Source organism: Saccostrea cucullata, unplaced genomic scaffold (assembly GCF_032062105.1).
Source record: "Saccostrea cucullata isolate Sc308-1 unplaced genomic scaffold, CSIRO_AGI_Scuc_v1 ctg1197, whole genome shotgun sequence".
NCBI classification, from domain to species: Eukaryota; Metazoa; Mollusca; class Bivalvia; order Ostreida; family Ostreidae; genus Saccostrea; species Saccostrea cuccullata.
The window spans coordinates 1-21,477 of record NW_026923547.1 but is presented as its reverse complement, the minus strand read 5'-3'; the positions used below and the strand labels follow the sequence as shown (position 1 = coordinate 21,477).

Genomic DNA, 21,477 nt, shown 5'->3' with positions numbered 1-21,477 from the left:
GCTATTGTACTGGAATACGTCTTATTATTATGAATATGTATTCATTATATTATTATGAATATACTTTCAGAGTAAGAAATACACCATTTTCCCAAGGGTACCTGTAAAGTGCGAAACGAAATAGAAACGAAACGAAACGAAACGATTTTCTGAAACGAAAAAAAATTTTTTAACCTTTTATTCATAAAATGAAATTTACCTAAACGAAATCTATGAAACGAAACAAACCTACCGAAACGAAACGGGGGGATCAAAACGAAACCTTTTTTTTCCAAAATATACTTAAACAAAACTATCAAAATGTTTTTTTTCCTCAAATTAAGGTACATGTATATAATTAATTATATATGTGTAACTGCATGTGGACTTTTTTTACTTCAAATAAAATTTATATAGTTCTAGCACTTGTTAACATGGAGTTTGATTACTGATAAATTATGTTCCCTTCTCAGTCTAATGATGTATTTACATGTTTGCCAGCTGCAAGTATGCACGATTTCGTACTATGCATTATAATTTCAATATGTGCATTTTTTCTAATTTTTATTTTACACTTATTTTCAATCCTTAATTTATCTAGATACAACATATATCTATCAAAATTAATGTTTGTTACATGTAAAGGCTGACGTTTATGTATTCAGAACTTCTTGAAATAAAGTCATTGTACTGTTAATTGTATTGCGAATGTCTTAAAACCTAGGATAAACCAGAAACTTTCAGTATTTAGTATCCCATTCCGAGGTGTCTGGTTTTATAGTTCAATTATACATGTAACTCCAACCGGAATTTTGTGTATCCTTTCTACATACATACCGTCATGTTTTTGTCGGGTAATTTTCGAGAAAGAAATGAGTGATTTGCAATAAAGAAAAAAATAGAATTCTAAAACGATTTAACAGATTTTAAATTAATAAAAGAAACTCGAAGCGAACTTTTCATTTTTAAGTAGGTAAATTAAAAACATATGCGACAAAATATAACAACGTTAACGTTGCTGAAATTCAAAAGGGGGGGGAAGGGTAACGTTCCCCCCCCCCCCACACACACACTTTGCAAAGATGTTAATTATATAGGCATTGAAAATTGGGGTTGACCTTTTTTTGGTAAACAAAAAAATTTCCTTCCGTTACGCCTATGTATATTTTCCAAACAATTGCCTGTAGTGCTTGAACTAAATAAATTTCATATGAAGTAAAAATACACCAGTTACACATTATATAAACAGCATGTAACTACATGTATATTTATATAAGTTTTGTTTCGTTTCGTTTCGGAAGGTTTCGTTTTGATTTCGTATCACAACCTGTCTTGATTTCGTTTCGCCTCGGTAGGTTTGTTTCCGTGTTTAGATTTCGTTTCCTTCCTCATTCAGATTTCGTTTTTCTCAGTTCATTTCGTTTCCCAAGTTTCGTTTTGCTATTTCGTTTCGCACTTTACAGGTACCCTTTTCCCAATAATATTATACTTAGGATGATTTTCTTTAGAAAAAAACATTTTTTAACCTTTTATTCATAAAATGTTAAATGACCTAACCGATTATGAAGTAGATACATAGGCGTAAACCGGGGGGGCTATTATGCCCCCCCACTTTTTTTTGGTCCAAATATATACTTAGTATAGACATTGAACATATCTTCGTAAGTTTTCCTCCCCCCACTTTCCACAGATACGTCTTAGTATAGGTTAAAAATGGGGAAAGTGGTCTTTGGAAGAAAATTTTTGGTACTGGATGATCCTTTTTGTCCCCCCCCCCCCCCCCCCCCTAAAAAGTTTTTTCGACTTTTGGCAATTTTTTTATTTTTTTTTTTTTTTTTTTTTTTTTGCTTGTCAGGTTTTTTTGGAGGTACAAAATGTTGTTTCCAAACATATTGAATGTGACTTTCCCATGATTCAGAACTTCTTGAAAAAACCATGATAAATTATCAATTATATTTTTTTTAAAGTTGGACTTTTTTGATTTAAGAAATAAATGTAATATTTTTTCCTTTGATCGATGTGTCAAAGAAAAATTTGGACGGAAAACTTCATCAATGCGCGTAGCGCATTGATGAAAAAGCTATTGGAATGAAATTTTTCATATACATCGATCAAAGGAAAAAAAAATTTTACATTCATTTCTTATCATTTAATTTTTGATTTTAAATTAATAAAATGAAACTTTCTTTCACTTTTCTATTAATTTTACGCATCAAAAACATTGCGCACGAATTCATCACAACAACGTTAACGTTGCTGAAATTCAAAAGGGCTCAAACGAAGAAACGTTCTCAAATATTATCGTGTCATTGCCAACATTCTCTGAAATAATTTATAGTTCTTTAACACAAAAAAACTTACCTGTTGTGTTATCCCAATGGGTATATTTTCCACGGTAAGTTTTAGCGAAAATGTCAGGGAGAGTTATTCAAATATCCTAACATGCAATTCTAACGTTAGGTCACAGGAATTTTGGATTTCATTTGCACATCTTTTCAACTGAATTTAACCGAACATATAAATAAGTATCACAACCTGTCAATGCTGTAAAGCCTGAAAGAGTCTGCTTCCGACTGTTTAAGATAAAAAAGAATTCCTTCCTCATTCAGGCAGTGTCGTTTTTCTCGATCATTCGTTTCCCAAGATTGAACAGGTTTTGCCTAACGGTTTTCCCCGCTTTTAGCGTAAAAAAAAACATTTCTTCAGAATTCTGTTGTTCTCCTCGAGGCTTATTTCATTACACTGGAATCAATACAGTTCTCTTGTGTTTTGCTGATTACATAACGCCATTAGGTTTATCTCTCAAAATGACAAAAGAACATGCATAATAGGAGAAATATATAATTACCTCCGTATTATGCAGTTTTTTTATGGTCATTTTAATTCATGTATTTTATTTGCTTCAGTATACATGTATACATTTACCAAAGCTTTTCTGAAATCGTATTCTGAAGTGCCAGCTGTTATTACAGTAACAGAGTCCAATATCTCACATAAGTCACTTATGATCCTTTTTTCAGTTTCTCCAAGCCGTTACTTTGCTGCGTTTGAAGCGTTCTCCATTTTAGCTTACTTCTTTTCCTAGAACGTTAGTTCAATAAATATTATTTATTTAGTCTTCATTCACAATTACCTGGTTTAAGGAAGACGGCTATCATATTTTACGCTTGTTGTCCAATCCCATTCACTAATGTAAAAAAAAAAAATATGTATATTTTTCTTTAAAAAATATGTATTTGGATTATTATATTGTAATACAGTTAACACGTGAAACAGTGAAATGAAAAATATAGAGACAACGAACAGAAATCAGCAAAAGCCTTCAGTGGCTTCTTAATGTCTGACTTTTAAAGTTTTTAGGTACGTATTAATAACATGTAAATAAAATGAAAAATTGATCACATTCATCTTTACTAACCTATTTAACTCAAAACAACATGTAGATTTTAACTTGAATATGTAGTATATAAAAACATATGTAGTAAAGTTCATTGACAAAAAGTTCATGACTTATCAAACTACTGTTTGAACAAAGGTTCTCACAAGCACACACATCATTTTACAAAAAAACATATAAAAATTACTTCGGCATAATTTATAATAATGATAAAAACTAGAGGTTCTGTGAGCACTGATCGCACTGAATGATACCCCCGTCTCCCATATGATTATAATGACAAAGTTTCTGTTTTGCTCTTAGAGACCCGGAATAAGTGTCAAATCAAAAAGTAAAATAGGAGATGAACAATGGCATTATGTAATAAAGAATCTGTGAAAGTATCATTAGATTTTATACATTTGCGGATAAGAGATGGGTACCCTTCAATATTATAGGAAAAATGGCAGTGTCAATGTTTTGCTCTGAAAACCCCAAAATATGTGTCCGATCAAAAAGTAGAATGGGAGGTGCAAAATGGTAATATGTGAAAGTATCATTATACTCCCGCTTGAAAAGAGGGAGGGTATATAGTAATCGGTATGTCCGTCCGCCCGTCTGTACGTCCGCCTGTCCGTCCGTTCGTCCGTCTGTTACGCTTTGGGGTACCCATCTCTTATCCGCAACCCCTCTCATACCACTGAATGAAATTTGATGAAACTTTTATAGAATCTTTATTACATATGGCGTTGTGCACGTCCTATTTTACTTTTTGATCCGACACATATTTTTGTTTCCCAAGGTAAAACATGGACACTGCCATTATATTCATATGGGAGGTGGGGTATAATTTAGTGAGCTCATTGCTCACAGTACCTCTAGTTAAATTTCTCGGTTGAGCATGCTGTGCGTATAAACAAGTTCTAAAACGAGGCAAGCAATGATTAGCCATTCTCTTTGTACTACTTGATATCAGAAACATATACTGAAAGGAAAAAGAAACGCAGGGTAGCATAATATTTGAAAACTTTTTGACCGCATGACCGAAAATTACGAAAATTGGTCAGGTGAGAAATTTAGTAACTATTCACCAAAATCAGTGTTCAGAATTACTCAACCGTAAAATGTATGACGTCATGAAGGGAAAACGGTAAAAAGCCCAAAACACGTGCAATTTGATATCTACGAGTTTGTAAACAAATCTTGTCGCACCATTTGATGCACCTGAGGTATACACATTGTTTTTCAATATTTAAAGACGATATGAATTCCTTGCAATCTTGGCACAGTTTACGGAAGTTCAGTGGGGTCTGATTTTCGAATTGCCTAATTTTTGAAAAAGACAATAATGGGTAACTAAGCAGTTTCTTGTAAATTCTCCCCCATAAAACTTGTTACGCGTTGTCAGAGAGGGCCTGGAATGGTTTTCAATCAACCGTGACGATGACGTAAACGCGAAACAGAACCATGTTACGAGCGGGTTATTCGTCCTGCCACCTCTTAATTCGCAATCCTACTACCATAAAAACCGACTTTTATACAGTTGACTCTTCCAGTCATTACATTCACACAAAAAATAAAAGAAAACAATTCTGCAATTTGGTTTTTTGAGCAAGTCAACTTACTGTTTGTTCCTTTCACTCGCGCATGCGCGCGTTGCATGACTAACTTTTTGGTGTGGTTACAGATGCCCCATGCAGCCAGGGTTTAAAAGATAATCGCTCGGATGAGTTCCATGCAAATGAGAAATAACGCCCATGACCGATGCGCAGGAGAGACATTAAAGATAATGAGTGTTTTCGATTTTCACTTTTGGGGGGTATCGTCATATGAGCCTCAATAGCTCAAGAATTATTAGACAAAATCAAATGAAATTTTTGTAATATCTTTTTGAAAGATGATTTTAAAAGTTAGGTAGGAATACTGAAAAAAATTGAAAGAAAAATAAATTTAAATCAACTCAAAAGTTTACCCTGCGTTTCTTTTTCCTTTCAGTATATATCAAATATCAATTTTGTTGCTAGTTGTCTATGAGAAAGATTAACTTTATCACTGTTAAATAAAGCTTGAAGTACAATTTTTAGCTCACCTCGACGAAGTCGAGATGAGCTTATGCTATACCCCCGGCGTTGGCGTCGGCGTCGGCGTTAGCGTCGGCGTCCCAGGTTAAAGTTTTAGGAGCAAGTCCATTCCCAAGTAACTATAAGCCCTATCTGAACCAAACTTGCATGGATGTTGCATCTAGGGGTGTACACTACCAGACTTGCTTCGGATGCTGGATCTGACCTACATTTTCCAGATGAGTGACCAGGTTAAAGTTTTTGGAGCAGGTTAAAGTTGTTGGAGCAGGTCCATTCCCAAGGAATTATAAGTCCTACCCAGACCAAACTTGCATGGATGATGCATCTAGGAATGTACACTACCAGACTTGCTTCGGATGCTGGATCTGACCTACATTTTCCAGATGAGTGACCAGGTTAAAGTTTTTGGAGCAGGTCTATTCCCAAGGAACTATAAGCCCTACCTGAACCAAACTTGCATGGATGATGCATCTAGGGATGTACAATACCAGACTTGCTTCGGATGCTGAATCTGACCTACATTGTCTAGATGAGTGACCAGGTTAAAGTTTTTGGAGCAGGTCCATTCCACAGGAACTATAAGCCCTATGTGGACCAAACTTGCATGGATGATGCATCTAGGGATGGACACTACCAGACTTGCTTCGGATGCTGGATCTGACCTACATTTTCATTCCCAAGTAACTATAAGCCCTACCTGAAGCAAACTTGCATGAATGATGTATCTAGGGATGTACACTACCAGACTAGTTTCAGATGCTGGATCTGACCTACATTTTCATTCCCAAGGAACTATGAGCTCTATTTGGATCAAACTTGCATGGATGATTTATCTAGGGATGGACACTACCAGACTTGCTTCGGATGCTGGATCAGACCTACATTTTCATTCCCAAGTAGCTATAAGCCCTACCTGAAGCAAACTTGCTTGGATGATGCATCTTGGGATGGACACTACCAGACTTGCTTCGGATGCTGGATCAGACCTACATTTTCATTCCCAAGTAACTATAAGCCCTACCTGAACCAAACTTGCATGGATGATGCATCTAGGGATGGACACTACCAGACTTACTTCGGATGCTGGATCTGACCTACATTTTCATTCCCAAGTAACTATAAGCCCTACCTGAACCAAACTTGCATGGATGATGCATCTAGGGATGGACACTTCCAGACTTGCTTCGGATGCTGGATCAGACCTACATTTTCATTTCCAAGTAACTATAAGCCCTACCTGAACCAAACTTGCATGGATGATGCATCTAGGGATGGACACTACCAGACTTGCTTCGGATGCTGGATCTGACCTACATTTTCATTCCCAAGTAACTATAAGCCCTACCTGAAGCAAACTTGCATGGATGATGTATCTAGGGATGGACACTACCAGACTTGCTTCGGATGCTGGATCTGACCTACATTTTTCATTCCCAAGGAACTATGAACTCTATTTGGACCAAACTTGCATGGATGATGTATCTAGGGATGGACACTTCCAGACTTGCTTCGGATGCTGGATCAGACCTACATTTTCATTCCCAAGTAACTATAAGCCCTACCTGAAGCAAACTTGCATGGATGATGTATCTAGGGACGGACACTACCAGACTTGCTTCGGATGCTGGATCTGACCTACATTTTCATTCCCAAGTAACTATGAGCCCTATTTGGACCGAACTTGCATAGATGATGTATCTGGGATGATGGATCCGACCTATATTTTCCATACAAGAGACCAGGTTAAAGTTTTGGGAACAGATCAATCCGAATGAACTTGAAGTCTTTGATATCTGCAGTTTTAACAGTTATGAATATTTGTTTACACAATACATGTTTTTCACACTACACGCATAGAAATGTGTATATACCATGTAAAGGGTTCAGCACAACTTGCAAGAATATTGTTGTTGGGATGAATACTTAATATTAAGAAAATATGATGTAGGATTTGCATTACTTAAACTGATAACATTCGTCGAGGTGAGCTTCGTAATCTTTGATTACCTATGTTTTTAGTATGCTATTAAAATAACAATTTTGCAGAATTTTTATAGCACAATAATTATTGTTTTTATGTCGTATTATGTTTATATATAAAGATCCGTTATTATGATCGGGTTGTCTCTTGTTTGAGCCCTGATCCACAATCAAGTATTTCTGCTATCTACTATAGCATTTTCTATTAACTCTGATCCTGATCCCATCTCTGATGTTTTGGAGGTCCGTGTTTGCTCTGCTCCTATTTTTATTTTTGTCGTGTCCGTCCGCCTGTCTGTCCGTCTGTCTCTCTGTTTGTCCGCAAAAACTTTAACCTTGCCTATAACTTTTGATTTAGTGGAGCTATTACATTCATATTTCACATGTGTATTTCTTATGCCGAGACCTTTATCTGGGTATCAAGAACCTTGACATTTTGACCTTGACCTTGGAGATTGGCCTACTTTTTACAAACTTTAACCTTGGCCATAACTTTTGAACAGTAGGGGCTCGAGCTTTCATATTTCACAGGTGGTGTAATCCTTGTGACAAGACAATTCATTTGATATCAAGAATCTTGACCTTTTGACATTGACCTTAGAGTTTGACCTACTTTTTACAAACTTTAACCTTGGCCTTAACTTTTGAACTGTAAGGGCCAGCTCTTTCATACTTCCCATACGTAATCTTTGCGACAAGGCCTTTCTTTAGAAACCAACAACCTTGACCCTTTGACCTTGACCCAGAGTTTGTCCTATCTTATGAATTGTTTACCTTGGTCATAAATCTTAAACATGTGTAGATAGCGTTTTATATTTCACAGTTGTATTTCATTTGAAAAGACCTTATTTTTGGTACCAATATATTTGATCTGCATTTGAGAAAGCTTAACCTTCGCTATGTTGCCATACGTGGGCATCAGTTTTTCACAAGCAAATCTTGTTGGTATTGTTTTAAGGACTTTTGAGCTTGAATATTCTTTGTTATCTCCATCCATATATATGTATTTAATTCTCTGTATATGTTTCATTGTAAACAGATTTTTGATTAATTATATCATTTTTAGTTCTGTTTGATGTAGTTTCCCCCTGTAAATTCTCGTTTTCAATAAGTTGACCTAAGGGAAATAACGCTTGCTTTTTCATGTGTTAATTGGATACTCAGTATAATGTGTGATATATGTATATTTATCATATATTCTAATTATAAAGTAAATCGTAGGTAAATTCATTAATAATATGATAAATGGAATATGTTTGTTTTCTAAATATTTATCCTTTGTTTGTTGATATTAACAGGACTTTGTTAAAACATTTACATTCAACATCAGATACTGTTATAACTATGAGAACCTGAACTGCAGGAATTATTTTTTACCCTTATGAGAAAGCCTGTTACACATCTATTTCTGTTGTAAAGAGAAACTGATTTGAATTTTTTTCCACAGATAAGAAGTGTATACAATAACAATATCAGTTTGTTCTAGCATACTATTAATCTTTACTAATTTGTTTAAGTTAAATTAATTTGTTTTCTTTTTCAAAGAAAATGCGTACCGTGATTGTAAAACAGATCGATGTAAAGCGTGGATGGCTTAAAAATGTTGCTCTAAACATAGTACATCATTTCCATCAGAAACATATAGAAAGAACATTAAGATTAATGTATATGTAAAAAAAAGATGAACACATGACAAAAGGATAATGTTGAAGTTCAGTTTTACAACTTTCAAAGGAGGGGCTTGCAAGTAACATGAGTAAAGAAGATGAAAATACTAAAATATTTGAGAAGTACACCAAAATGAAGTATTTTCTGTTTTTGGCGCAGAGTAACGACTGCATGGACGTATGACCTTTGATGTGCCTATTGATAACATGGACGGCTGCTTTATTTAATAAAAATGGAAGTGGGAAATTTACTTGTCATTGGTTTATACCAAAACGATTGCGTGAAGAGATCTTCACCATATTAAGACACCATAATAAGACAAACAAAAATCTACCAAACAGTCCTGCTGGACAAATTATTACTGGTTAAGTACATGTAAATATACTTAATAATCAGGACCTTAGATCACTAATTTTAAAAGGTCAAAATATAGAGAATATTATGGATTCTGTAGGAGATTACACCATTCGATGGGCCAGATATGGAAAAGAAGACGTTGACACTTTATTAGAATGAATCAAATGTATCATATGTATGTCAACAATCGCTGAATTAAAGATTGAGGGGCAATACGAAAATCAATATGAAAATCATCCATCCTTCTGTATTCTGACAAAGCAGGTAACAACATTGTCTTTGTTTGTAAGGCTTATTATATAAAATGTATTTTGGTGAAACTTGGATTTAATACTACAAAAGGAAGTCCATCTTATACTTATTGTTCCCTTTCTAAGGTAGAAATCCTTCAAAATCATATGTCAGTTTTGAATATTTTTAATATTCCAAACTACCAAAAAGAATTTTATTGATTTTATTGACCATGTCTATATTGAATTTCGAAACTTCATAAAAATCCTACAAGCAAGATACATAGCGGATTCCAGTAAATGTTCAACCAAGTCTTTTTTTTACTCCCCAGTAAGATATTACAGTAGTGAAGGAGAAACTTCAAGAGTTCTGTGCAACAATTTATTGGAGAAGTGGTGTAAATCAGATATGGATACTTAAGAATTCCAAGAACTTCTGGAAATTTTGATATCACAAGATTCTACCAAAATTAATAGCTTAAAATTTTTGACTTTTCAACTTTATACACAACCATTCCCCGCGATAAATTAAAGTCCAGGCTTTTGATATCATTATTAGCTGCTTTTTCAATAAAAGTGGAACGTATATTTACTTATCTTGTCATTGGTCATTTGCAAAATTATTTTTAAAAAAAACATTCTGATTGTACACACAAGTACTAGAAAGTTGACATTAAAAAGATGCTTGAGTTTCTGATTGACAATATTTATGTGGTTTTTGGAGACCATGTCTTCCAACAATCTATTGTAATCCCAAGGGCACTAACTGCGCAGTTATTAACAGACCTATTTTTGTATTCATATAAAGCAGAATTTGTCCAAAATCTTATAAGCCAAAAGAAGAAAACACTTGCTTTGGTTCAACTCGACATTTAGATAAAATTATATTGACGACGTTTTTTTTCAGTTAAAATAATTATATTTCCATTCTTATTTCGATACGATATATTCCGCGGTGAGGTTGAAATAAAAGATACCACAGAGTCTGTCACTTCTGTTTCATATTTGGATATTTAAATTGAAAAAAAAAATCAATGATAATCTCACAACTAAGCATTATGATAAATGTGATGACTTTCAATTTTCAACCGTTATCTTCATTACTTATGCAACAATAAACCTTTATCACCTGCATACTGGGTTTATATCTCTCAGTTGATTCGATACACAAGAGCATGCTCTGCGTATATATGCGTTCAATTTCTAAAATGAGGTAAATTTTTAACAAATTGATGAAAAAAGAATATCAGCAGTATCGTTTAAAGTAATCATTTCGTACGTTTTATGGTCGATATGAATGACTTTGTCAGCAAATACAATTTATCAATAAGTCAAATGCCGAATAACAATTTCAAAAATAATTGTTAGACTATTATTTACACACTGAATTGTCGACGGATTTTCCCGGGTTTTTTCTCTCGATCATATGACAAGCAGCACACGGCGGGTGTGACCGGTCGGCAGGGGGTGCTCACTTCTCCATGACACCTAATCCCACCTCTGATGTGTCGGAGGTCCGTGTTTGCTCTGCTCCTATTTTGTATTGTTGGTCCTTTGAGCTTGAATACTGTTCGTTACCTCCATATAATTCACATTGACAATTATAATCAAAGGCAGAAAACATTTATGCATGATTCATCTTTAATTTGAATGATGAAATTATAGATATTTATTCCATCAGATAAACATATCAATTTGGTGTATTGTACATACAACAGATAAGATAAGGATACCGCACGTTTAATGACGTTTTAAGACCTCGAATGGAAGCAGCTGGCACTCTCTGTGCAATGTAGTTTAGCAACGAATTTATTCAGAGGTATTGTTTAAATTAATTATGATATCATTATTAACTTTTTTCTGTTTGCTAAACAAGAAATATGTTGTTATTTCAATCAAATACCAAAGGGGCATTCTAACATCTTTAAAGACATAAGTACATTAATACTAATATAACAAGGCGCGTAATTCTTCATTTAAATTTATTTGATATTTTGGCAAACAATTGTCAGCAATGAAACACAAACAATGTGAAATTTGTATATTGCAACCAAAACAAGTTTATTTAGAAGTTCCATCGATGTTTTATGATTGTTTTTGTAGTGTTCTTGGGGTCATCAACCGAATTTGAATTACTTAATAAGTGCCATGCATATTTCTTCTTTTTGAGGGACAAATTGTTTTACGGTTATAAATTACGTGTTATTTCTTTGAGCTTCATATAAACGAAAAATAAGAGGTTTACGTCGGAGGAAAGTCAAAGATTTTCTGCAACCGTAAGTAAAATATCATTTATCAATTTAGAGTACAGTGTACCTCTTTTCCTGAATTTTTTTTCATGAAGATAATAAAAGCAGAGCATCCAAAAAAAATTACAAAATTCTTTTGTGATGTGGAGAAGTATTTTGTAAATCAATTTTCAGTTACAGTTTGTTTGTAAACTGTGAGTTTAACTATTCATTCTTTAACGGACATATATTAAACGTCAACCCATTCGTAAACTAATAAATGTCATTAAAATCAGAAATTTGTGTGGAAGAGTTAAGAGAACTCAGAAACGAAAGATGAAATTGAATTTAAAAAATACTTATCTATTGAAGCGGAAATCGTTTTGCAAATTACACTAATAGAGGGAAAAACATATTTAAAATGTATTTTCTTTTAATGTTCTCAGATATGATGGATGTCACACTTTTGATGGTTTGTTCGTCAGTTGTGTCCGTTATCCTGGCTAGAAATGTTCCCTGCATTTGTACAGAGACTGTGGAACCAATATGTGGAGAGGACGGCGTCACATACAACAATTCATGCATCATGGAATGCGCGTGAGTAACTCAATCCAGTCAAAAATAATGAAACCCTTACATTTCCTTTCTTCAAAGAATTTCAATGTTTTAGTCGTTCAAAAAATTCAAAATTTCAAAGAACATGAGTAAAAGTTAAATTGTAAGATGAGCTACTCTTGCTTTCGTGAGGTTTGAAATTTTAACTGTTGAATATTCCAGGGGTGTAACGGCTGCAGATAATCCATTGTCCTGCTGCTCATGTGATTTGAATTATAATCCTGTATGTGGTATTAATGGTAGATCGTATGGAAATGAATGCATGGCGACATGCAGGTAAAGTTAATGAATGATAGTCAAAATTAAAAACAAATTATCAAAAAGATAGACGTTTATATATAACACTGCTTACCAATCAAAGTATCAATGTAATTCAAACAAGATTATTTGCGACACAAACGCGTATTCAGTAAGTTTAACATTTTCATGATAGGCGTTTTCATCTTTCAACAATATTTTTCTTTACCAAGATTGTAAAAACGATAGATGTACCGAAAGAATTTAGGAGAAAATGTTAATTTTTATTTTTGATCCAATTTTTCATATGTGCTTTTAACACATATAAAAAATTCAAAATAACACAATCGATTTAATATCTTGTAAAGGGTATTATTTTGATTTGGTCATTTCTCTTCAATTTCTGAAAACAAAATGTTATCAAAATAAAAAAAGAGGTTTTCAACATTTAAGTTATAACATTTTCTTAAATTGGAATTTTATTATCATAATAAAAGATAAATCAATTTGATATCTTTACAGAGGTATTCGGATTGTAAGGAAGGGAGAATGCCCACGTGTCCCCACTCCGTCGCCATGTTCAGACGTCTACGAACCTGTTTGTGGAGTGGACGGGATGACCTATGGAAACCTTTGTAAAGCAGGGTAAGAGAATTTTTACTTTTCTCGTCTTTATTTTCTGAAATATTTCAATACTGTAATATAACAAATTTTGGTTGGTTCAAATTCTCGAGGTTTGGGAAAAAATATTGGTTTTGGGAGATTTTATTTCGTGGTCGGAAAATGTTAAGTAGTGATGCATATATGAAATTTTACATGCATGCCTCGAAAACAACGAAAATTAAACCCCTTGGAATTTCGTGATTTCACAGTATTCGAAGTTTCAATTTATGAGATTTATTTTTTCAAATTGTTTTTCAAAATAACCGTTTTACCTAAATTTAATCAAGAATACATTCATAAAATACATTTTAATACGAAATTTTATTGTGTTTGTATAGGGATGTTCGGATTGCTTCTGATGGGGAGTGCCCAAGACAATGTTTTTGTTCTCCTCATGACTACAGACCAGTCTGCGGAAGTGATGGAAGAACCTATCAGAATCTCTGTCTTGCTGACTGTGTGAAGTGAGTATCTGTCATTTTTCAAGATTTCTTGTCGACACTTCTTGTTAATCATTGTTGACAAACATCGTAGTTTAATTTCCTTATTTGAATAGAAATGAAAAAAAGTCTTTAATTCTAAATGAAAGTACAATATTTGGTAAACAAGATAAATTACCTTTAATATATAGCATTTCCATAGCATTTCTATGTGATATGAATGTAAATTTTAAACACCACTTCAGATCGAGTTCTTTTGTTTTCAAGAATTTTACAAAAATTATTATTGCCTAAACAAATACTATTACTCAGTTCAGATTATGACTTTTTTTATTTCAGTGAAATTTATGTGGTCAAAATTGGAAAATGTTGATAAACATTGTTGTGTGGATGTCTGTTTTCAATCCAGCTACTTATTCCAATGACTAGTGTATCAGAGTGCTGGGCGCTTGTTTCTGATTCAGACTGGCTAAAAAGCAATCCGACGAATAAGCGCTCGACTTTCTATATTTGAAGTCGGAATCACATCGGAATCATATTATGCATCGTATTGGCAGCTTTTCCACTGACAAAATACCAGTGTGTTCCTGAAAAATAAAACATATTCAGACATATACTTTTTAAAGTTTTATTTTTCGAAAGATCCGAATCTTCAAAGCTTGGAATAGTGTTCAAAAATTTATTTTAGATAATCTGGGTAATCGGAGGAACTTTTTAAAAAAAATCCTTTTATATGAATAATTGCTACAATTTTTATATTTCTCTTTAAATGTACACTCACCAAGAACAGTTGTTAATTTTCCGTATTTGTTTCTGCAAGCACACAGTTTGTACCTGAATGTACGCATTTCGTACACCTCTACCTTCTTAAATCTTAAAAAAAAAATCTTGAGGAGGATCAAGCATATTTATTTTCATTGATTTAAAGGTATAAATTTTATTTTTTTTTTTTAACTTTTAAATAAAGTTAACTTAAAAACATAAAAAGAATTTTTTTTTGAGTTTATGGATCATATTCTTAAAAACATAAGCTTATTTGTTTAAAAACAATAATGCCTACTTGAGAAAATTTTATTTAATCAAAGTATAATGAAAGTTGGAAATTTTTAGCATTTATAAAAAGTTTATTGAATTTTTGTAGGTCTAGGCACTCCAATTTACCAAATACCGTTTTATTTCTAGAACATACCCTATTGAAACTATAGAAAGGAAAAGGGTATGAATTTTATGGAAAGTTCTTTTTGGATATTTGAGAGTAAGAACAAAATTGAATATAAATGCAGCTGTTAATTCAAACCATTTTTATATTTTATGGAATTTTGACTTGAGGGGGAACATTTACATTTTCATTATAAAACCTTGAGGAACTTGAACTTCTGCTCAATCGGTGAATAACCCTCCAAACACAAGATTATTAAGAAATTAATATTATTCTTGAAAAAATTTTTCACGCTTTTTATTTATGAAGTTTAAGATGTAAAATGAATTCAAAATCAGGCAGGCATGAAACAGAAGAAAAAATTATGAACCATTATAATGATAAATTTTGACAGAGGTTCACGTAAATAATCGAATAGAATAAACAAATTAACGTACACTTCATGACAAAAAAGGAATATTTTTTTAATTGTCAATGGATAAATAAATACCAGAACAAAACTTTTTTTTAAAACACGATGAATGTAGCTTTAATTTGCAAGTAAATCTAATGAACAAATGGACATGGGTTACAAAAAAAAAGCTAAAAAAAAAATGTAGTAGAAATTTGTCCATATACATGTATATGCATGGTTTTAAGTAATGCTAGAATTCATACTTATTACGAAATTTCACAATTTACGGGTTTTATTTTTCATTCCCTTTTATCTTTACTTTTATATATTCACTGAAATTCAATTCAAAAATAATTTTAAATCTATCTTTATTTTTTAAATATGAAACGTTTTGCTCATCCTTTCAATGTTACTTGAATACGAATTATTCTTATCCATTTTATTTCTACTGTTTATTCTATGCAAGGGAAAAAAATTTAAAAAGTGTAAATTTTTCTTATACTAGAAGTTAAAATGGTTAAAGCCTATTCTTTTTAAAAGTCCTGAAACTAAATGAATATATCAAGGTTGCTAATATTATTCTATCCATTTGTCATATTTGTTCCAGAATTTACAAACAGATACTTGACGACAGCTGTTTGTTTGTCCCCTGGCTACCTGGGGTCAAATTGCGGATGATACACTAATGATCATTAAAATTAACACATGTTGTATTAGATGGTTATCAATTACAAATAAATTTACATCGGAACGCAATATAAATCTGAATATAGCAACTTTCCTCACATATTGAAAAAGTTACGTTGGACGAGGATTATCAACATCAAAGTGAGTATGGTTTTTACCTCGCTAAAATGGAGCGTTCACGTGGATTTCTCCGCCTCCCCCAGTAGTGTTTCAAAATTCTCTATGATAAAAAATAAAATATGTTTTATATACAATTGTACATAAGATGATATTAATATTAATTATTTATATTAAGCTTTAGGAAAATGCAGATGTTATATATTAAAAGTTATTTTTTAAAAAGTAGATGTAGATAATATTAGATATGAAGATTTAGAAAAATGTAGATAATATTCTACATAAGTACCTAATTCGGGTACTTATTCTTTATTTGAGATAAATCGACGATTTAGAAACAAAAAAAATCCATCGCAAACAATATATATATTTAAAGATGTAAAAATCATTTCTTTAATGAGAGAGGCATTTGAAATTTGAAGGGGAAAAAAATCATCTGTGCTTTAGGAGAAACATATCGTCTTTCTTAATAAATCAAGACAGTGTACTAAACTATAATTTTTTTTTCTCCTCCATAATCTTTTTCAGTCCTGGAAAATGTTTCTGTCTGGTTTGTTGGTGTGTTCGTCTGTATTAGTAGCCTCCCTGGCCAGGAGTCCCCCTAGCTGTCCCTGTCCAAAGATTTTAAACCCAGTGTGTGGTGATGATGGCTTCATCTATGCTAATGATTGTTTAATGAAATGCGAGTAAGTATAATTCTATTATTAGACTATATTTCAGGAAAAGAATTTTGAAAATATATTTTAGAAAGAGGGTTTTGAGAGTGCTAGAACTCTTGAAAGTGTAAAAAAAAAAAGAAGGTATTTTAAATACATATGTAATATAAATAGCGGAGCAGACTTGTTAAAAACTTAAAATGCCTTTTGATCATTTCAATTCTTGAATGGATTTAGGGGAAATATATACAGTACACCAGAGTATAAAATAGTTGCAATAATCTGCTCAAATATTTTACGCACATGGAACATTTTTTTGTGAAAATATCGTTTTTTTCATGAATAAATCTAAAAACAAAACAAGCCAATTGCAATAATTACTTTTAATATAAATGTTTATGAATGAAAAAAAAATATTAAAACAAACCATGCAGTAGATTTCATGCATATACAATATATATATCTTTGTGTAATATATATACCGGTATATATCGACTATATCTTACAGAGGTGCCCAGGCTGCCGCTGATTCGGATTCCTGCTGTAAATGTAAGAAAAACTACAACCCTGTCTGTGGCGTTGATGGCAAGTCTTATGGAAACAAATGTATGGCCTTTTGCAAGTAAGTCTTACATTTATGATCTAGTTCGATTTGCAAAAAATTCAAATCTTTGAGGTGATGCTTTTACAATATAAGTTATATATGATTATTAAATACAATGGAGAAAAGTTTAAAAATCTTAGAAAGTTTCTACCAAAAAGAGTAACCATGGACCTCAGTGAAGATTCATATAAGACAATATCTAGTATACTAAATTCATATTAAATTGTTTTTCGTGCAAAGTTCATAAAGGAACTCAGTGTCTAGTACATTGGGTTGATGTGACATTCACACCACTATAGATTCATTAATCTTAAAGCATATTCCTTCCAAATGTATGGAAATTGGGCATAACTTTTAAACATTTCTGTTTAATAATTAAAAAAATGTTTTGTTGTCCTCAGAGGAAATGACCAGCTAAGAACTAAATTGTGTAACAAATTATGATCAGAGTGTCTATCGTCAACTATCCTTATTTATAGTCTGTCCCACCAAGTTACTGTAAGCACTTTTCGCATAGTATCTCAAAATATATAAATACCTTGGCCTTCAACCCAGTTCCGATTGATAGATCATTTTTTTTCCAACCTTCCTCCATTTATCCGAACCCTCGAGGTCAACCAGTGTAAACACACGGCGGCAAATTCAAAGTCTACGGGGATTTAACATGGTAAACTCGTCCATTAGCGTCTAGATTACGGGGCCGGGAACCAGTTTTCGAAGGGAGCGGTCGTTCTTTGCAAAGTAAATTTCCAAAAAATCGTTAAAAATTAAAGGAATTAATATAAATTGCTTTTATTGATAATTTAACATTTACTTTGAATTAAAATAAATTTTAACAGCATTTAACAAATTTAATTATAAACTACGAGAAAATAATCCGAATCTAACGAAGTACAACTTGTGGATAATGGCTGTTGACATGATGATGCAAGCTCGCCAGGCCCAGTGTTTTAAACGTAAGTTGTTTATTTATTCTATGGGGTTTTTTTTTTGCAGCTGTTGTTGTTTTACTAGCTTATATACACACAAGAAAGAAGTGTCTACAAATGCTAAGAATATATATATATTTCAAAACGCGTGATATTGCTGACATTAGTCTCTCTTGTTGTTAGTGCTCAATGGTTTACCGTTAGTGTTTTGTAACGGTCTGTATGTAAGCCCATGTGTGAAAAATGTTAAGGGGTGTTTCTATGATTATAAAAGAACACAGAGATATCTCAGCCTCGAGGGCGAGACAGCTCTACTTAGGCCCAAAAAAATAATAGTCTTGTTTCCTGTTACCTTGCACCTGACCCTAAAGTTTTTTAGGTTTCGGAAAAAATCTGGAATTTCTGTAATTTCATGTCCCAAAACTGGAAAAAATAATGTATATTCAAGTGATATTTTATGATACTACATGTATATGTTTTAAATATAGACTTTCATAACATACCACTTGAGTCATGCATCAAAAGACAAATTTTAATTTGTAATGAATATATTGGTCTATGGCATGTTTAATTTGGTTTTGTATTAGTTCATATCGAAAATAAAAAGAAATTAAAAAATAAAATAATTTTCCTGCCTACCTACCCAATTTTTTTTCATGCTGGTAGCAGGAAACAAGATAATTATTTTTTTGGCCTTACAAGGCACTGTCTCACCTAGTCCAAAACATCTGTATCAGAGCTGATACACTACTAGGTATATGATATAGGCATATATGCATGTTTGCGTACTAGGGAACTGTCAATGAATAAACTTACTTTGAAAATTTACAAATACAAAAGGAAAAAAAAAATGCTGGGACTCAAAAATCAAACTCAAGAAACCTGCATTATTTCATACCTTCAATATATATGTATCTGCAGGTACTTATGGCTTAATATGTATAATGTACATGTTTGTGTTTTCTATCTTGTAGTTGCACCAGGCAGCTATTCAGATTCCTGCAATGAAAATTTTTGTTCTGAAAACTCATAAAAATTAAAAGGCTTTCTGTTAAATTGTTTTATTGAAATAGAGAAAGGAAAAAAATTATAATATATTTTAAAAAATCATAATCCTTCACACTTGCGTTATGTATTTTAATTTTATGTGTATAGGAATATTTTAAATTTTGGTATTCTGTTATATTTAAGGTAAACAAAAATGTATATCCTGGGTCTGAATTTACCTAACACCGATACATTACAATTTACAGGAAGGTTTGGAAGGGCAAGGTCAAAATTCATTGGTGACGTAGTTTAATTGATGCAGACAACAAACGTTGTTTTGCACCGAGATTAAAAATAAAATATCAACGAAGGATTTATGTGTTCAAAGAGTTGGAAGTATAACAAAGTCAAGAAATACTGTGGCATGTGCATGTGAGGACATCACTTGTTCACATACTGTGACATAAAAACGATAATATGACTTATTTTGACCGTGTGTTACATTTTTTTAACAAACGTAAAGGAGTTGGATTTATAAGGAAAGCTAAGGTGAAACGTTAAGGTAAGGCAGCAATTATAATTTTTAAAAATCTCAATCCTAGTGATGTTACTTTGATTGATCTCTAATGTTACGTGTTGGCTATAAATTATAAAACCAATTTTACTTGAGCTAAATTTGCAGTAGCCTAGCCTCGATTATTCTATCGAAATGTTATGTGTGAATTGAGTCATACCTCTTTGCCTTTATGCAGTGACTAACCCTTTTATGAATCTTTGGTCCCTTGGGTCTCAGTCTGGGTATGAAAGTTTGTTGAAAAAGTAATATTTCTTGTAGTATAATATATACTTGGAAGTCTCGGGCGTTATAGGTTTTTCGGACGTCGATAACCATAGAGCACTCCCGAACGTGTGTGACGTCATTTCCTTACTGACGACGACGTACGGAAAATTACGAACAATGGATGATCCCCTTCCGAAGTGGTGGCCATTTTGACAATGTTAAATCTCCGTAGACTTTGAATTTGCCGCCGTGTGTATACACTGGTTGACCTCGAGGGTTCGGATAAACGGTGGAAGGTTGGAAAAAAAATGATCTATTGATCGGAACTGGGTTGAAAGCCAAGGTATTTATATATTTTGAGATTTTATGCGAAAAGTGCTTACAGTAACTTGGTGGGACAGACTATAAGTAATAATATTTCGCTATCGCCTGCATATGATGATATCATCTTACAAGTAATTCGATATTCAAGAGCATGCTCTGGATACGATATTTTATTTAAACCAAGGCAGACCACCGATAGATGAGATATATGTGCGGTTGTTTATATATGTATGCAGACAGCTCTATTGTTTTTCAGAGGTGTTCGAGTCGCAAGTAGAGGTGAGTGTCCACGTCCCGTGGTGTGTACGGCCGACTATACACCGGTGTGTGGTGTTGACGGAGTCACTTACGGGAACGCTTGTGGTGCGCAAGCAGCGTAAGTGTCGGGGTATATCACGGGCACTGGAAGTTAATGTAAATATATAGTATGTGTATGTATAAAAAAAGAAGGGTAGGACACTCTTTTTGAGGCAAATTCGGGTTTGGGGTATTTTAGGCCTTTCTCAGAAGACTTGGCGCGATTAATCGTTCACTAATAACTTACTTTGAATGTATGTACTGTTTCGTTCCGCTCCAATGCCGTTCCTTCGAAGAAAAAGATGTTTTTACACCTCCAAGTGCCTAAGAATTTCGCTAGACTGCCTGACTTCCGGTTTATACGCACTGAATATAAAGGTAAGTTCTGATTGGTCAATAATAAAATAAAATTTAATATTTTTTCCCGTCACTAGATGGCAGATGAAGCGGCATATTCAAATAATGTAAACATGTGTAACCAGAAACAATTTATTTTGTCATGGTATGTTTAACGTTTGTAAAGAATTGGTTGCATTTTAAATATTTAAGCCTTTTAAAGTTAACTGTATGAATAATGGAGAATATTGAAGTACGGTAAAACTATAACCAAGGCATACTCATGATACTAGAATCAAATTAATATACTGAATAAATATATAACTATATATTTAATTTAGCATTAATTTAA

At 32.9% G+C, this 21,477-nt stretch overlaps 2 protein-coding genes across 3 annotated transcripts; both read left to right on the top strand.

Moving 5' to 3' along the window:
- The first annotated feature begins 10,702 nt into the window (after positions 1–10,702).
- On the top strand, positions 10,703–14,459 carry LOC134264265 (serine protease inhibitor dipetalogastin-like). 2 transcript variants are annotated; one of them, XM_062746560.1, is made up of 6 exons: positions 10,703–11,947; positions 12,346–12,496; positions 12,677–12,790; positions 13,274–13,396; positions 13,753–13,878; positions 14,194–14,459. In XM_062746560.1, the coding sequence occupies exons 2-6, from the start codon at positions 12,348–12,350 to the stop codon at positions 14,225–14,227; spliced, it is 546 nt and encodes a 181-aa protein (XP_062602544.1). In that variant the 5' UTR covers positions 10,703–11,947; positions 12,346–12,347; the 3' UTR covers positions 14,228–14,459. The 2 variants fall into 2 exon arrangements, with proteins under 2 accessions (XP_062602544.1, XP_062602543.1); XM_062746559.1 differs by having other exon boundaries at positions 10,703–12,496.
- Positions 14,460–16,078: 1,619 nt separating this feature from the next.
- LOC134264283 (serine protease inhibitor dipetalogastin-like) lies at positions 16,079–20,868 on the top strand (the record flags this gene model as incomplete). The annotated part of the gene is made up of 4 exons (XM_062746586.1): positions 16,079–16,235; positions 16,740–16,897; positions 17,376–17,489; positions 20,749–20,868. Coding segments are annotated over exons 2-4 (383 nt in total), but the record flags the coding sequence as incomplete, so codon positions are not given.
- Positions 20,869–21,477: the final 609 nt, after the last annotated feature.

Bases quoted from the DNA above. Each gene is read 5' to 3' on its own strand.
- LOC134264265 (XM_062746559.1), top strand. From the start codon at position 12,321: ATGTATTTTCTTTTAATGTTCTCAGATATGATGGATGTCACACTTTTG. The intron at 12,791-13,273 runs GTAAAGTTAATG...ATATCTTTACAG, and splicing joins GAATGCATGGCGACATGCAG to AGGTATTCGGATTGTAAGGA. The intron at 13,397-13,752 runs GTAAGAGAATTT...GTGTTTGTATAG, and splicing joins GGAAACCTTTGTAAAGCAGG to GGATGTTCGGATTGCTTCTG.